General features: G+C 36.4%; 1 protein-coding gene across 1 annotated transcript; it reads right to left on the reverse strand.

The window, feature by feature from the left end:
• Window positions 1-168: 168 nt before the first annotated feature.
• LOC109341966 (mitochondrial import inner membrane translocase subunit TIM23-2-like) lies at window positions 169-1,006 on the reverse strand. Its single transcript, XM_019579935.1, has one exon. It carries the CDS (start codon window positions 801-803, stop codon window positions 237-239), a length of 567 nt encoding a protein of 188 aa, XP_019435480.1. The 5' UTR covers window positions 804-1,006; the 3' UTR covers window positions 169-236.
• Between the last annotated feature and the right edge of the window lie 766 nt (window positions 1,007-1,772).

A 1,772-nucleotide genomic window follows, 5' to 3' on the forward strand; every position in this document is an offset into this window, starting at 1 on the left:
TATTAACTTCTAAAAAGATCAATATTTGATCTTTGTCTTGTATTGAGTTAGCACCCATTGGGCTGCTTTTAATACAATTTGCTTAACAAAAAAAAAACTGAAAAAATTAGGCATACAACAACAGTTTGAAACAACATTATTGCCATGGTAACAAACTATGATTATCTCTCTCAATAATCACCTCAAAATTGATAAATAACCCTAAAACTAAAAAAATTAAAAATAAAATTGGAAGATCATATAGGAACATAACGTTTCAATGCCTGTTTTGCCGTCAGAGCAACGCCAACTACAACGCCACCAACTGCACCGGCAACCGCGGCCGATCTCACCCCTCTCGCGGCACGATACAACGCTCCGGTCCCTAACCCAGCCGCCACGCTATTCCAAACATCATCCACGTCCCTTGCCTCCGCGATCCCGCTCTCAATTCCAGCATAAAGCAACCCTATAACTCCCAACCGGTTCCCCCAAACCCTACCGGAGTGACCAGAAGTGTTCAAAACGCGATTAATTCGAAGCTTAGCAGTGTCTCCAGATTCGAATGCCTTAACGGCTTCGACGAGGCCGATTCCGGCACCTCCAACGGCACCGGCGATGTAACCGCAGCCGGTGTAAAAGGTGAGATTCTCGCCCCATGATCGATGCTTTCTGCGAGCCTCTTCGACGAAGAGGTGCTCCGGGGAGGTAGGGAGCTGGTAGAGGTTTCGAATTGGGACCTCGAGATCCTTGTAAGGGTTGTAGAGACGGGTCTGGTTGTTGGATTCGGATCCTGATTCGTGATCGGGGTTCTGGTACGCCATGGGAGTAGCTTCCAGAAGCTATATATTAGGGTTAGGGTTTCGTGTAGTTAGAGAGAGAGAGAGAGATTTGGAGAAGAAGAGAATGATGTAGTGGCTTGAATATAGAAGCAGTTGGTTTTTTTGGGGACAATATTGAGCCGTAGTGTGGACTGTGGCGGCGCGTTTGGAACCGGTCCAGCTACATTGTTTTCGAAGATGAACCGGGTTTGGTGTCAAACCGGATTTGAACATCAAAACCATGCCGATTATCAATATTTCCAAGAGTTTAATATCTATAATTATGGTTAACAATTTTTTATAGTGTAAAGATTTATGCACATATTCCATATTATATACCATTCATTTAGACTACTTTTTTTAAAAAGTCAACAATGATTAAATATCAATGATAGATGATGTAATAATAGTGCATAAAACTTATATAATAATAGTGCACACTACTTTTTTAGTCCATACATCTTTTTCTCTTTTTTATATCTATAGTCATTCATTTATATATTTGGTTTAAGAGTTAATGAATGATAATAATTTAATTATAATATAAAAATTTGTTAAGTTTGAGATCATGTTTTTAGTATGATCTTAGGACTCTCTGCAGAGTTAATTCAATTTTGGATCATAAGGAAAATAGAATGTATGTCGTTTTGAGAGCCTCTAACATTAGAGATCACAATTACAATTGCCATATTTTTTCTAAAAAATGATACATTTTACTACTAAATTTTGATATCAATAAGAAAGTGACATGTCAGAAAATGATACTTTAATTATTAATAATTGGTTTATAAATAATATATATAATTTTTTTCCAATGGGTATGAGAATTTGTGAATGAGTTAGTAGGAGAATAAATCCTCTCCATATGAAATTTAGATGAATGAGAATAAACTAATGATAATGTAAAAATATCTTTTAAATTTTATCTTAAAAATGTAATTAACAATGAGAAATAGACAATAATATGTAATT

Source organism: Lupinus angustifolius, unplaced genomic scaffold, assembly GCF_001865875.1.
Source record: "Lupinus angustifolius cultivar Tanjil unplaced genomic scaffold, LupAngTanjil_v1.0 Scaffold_1186, whole genome shotgun sequence".
NCBI lineage: Eukaryota > Viridiplantae > Streptophyta > Magnoliopsida > Fabales > Fabaceae > Lupinus > Lupinus angustifolius.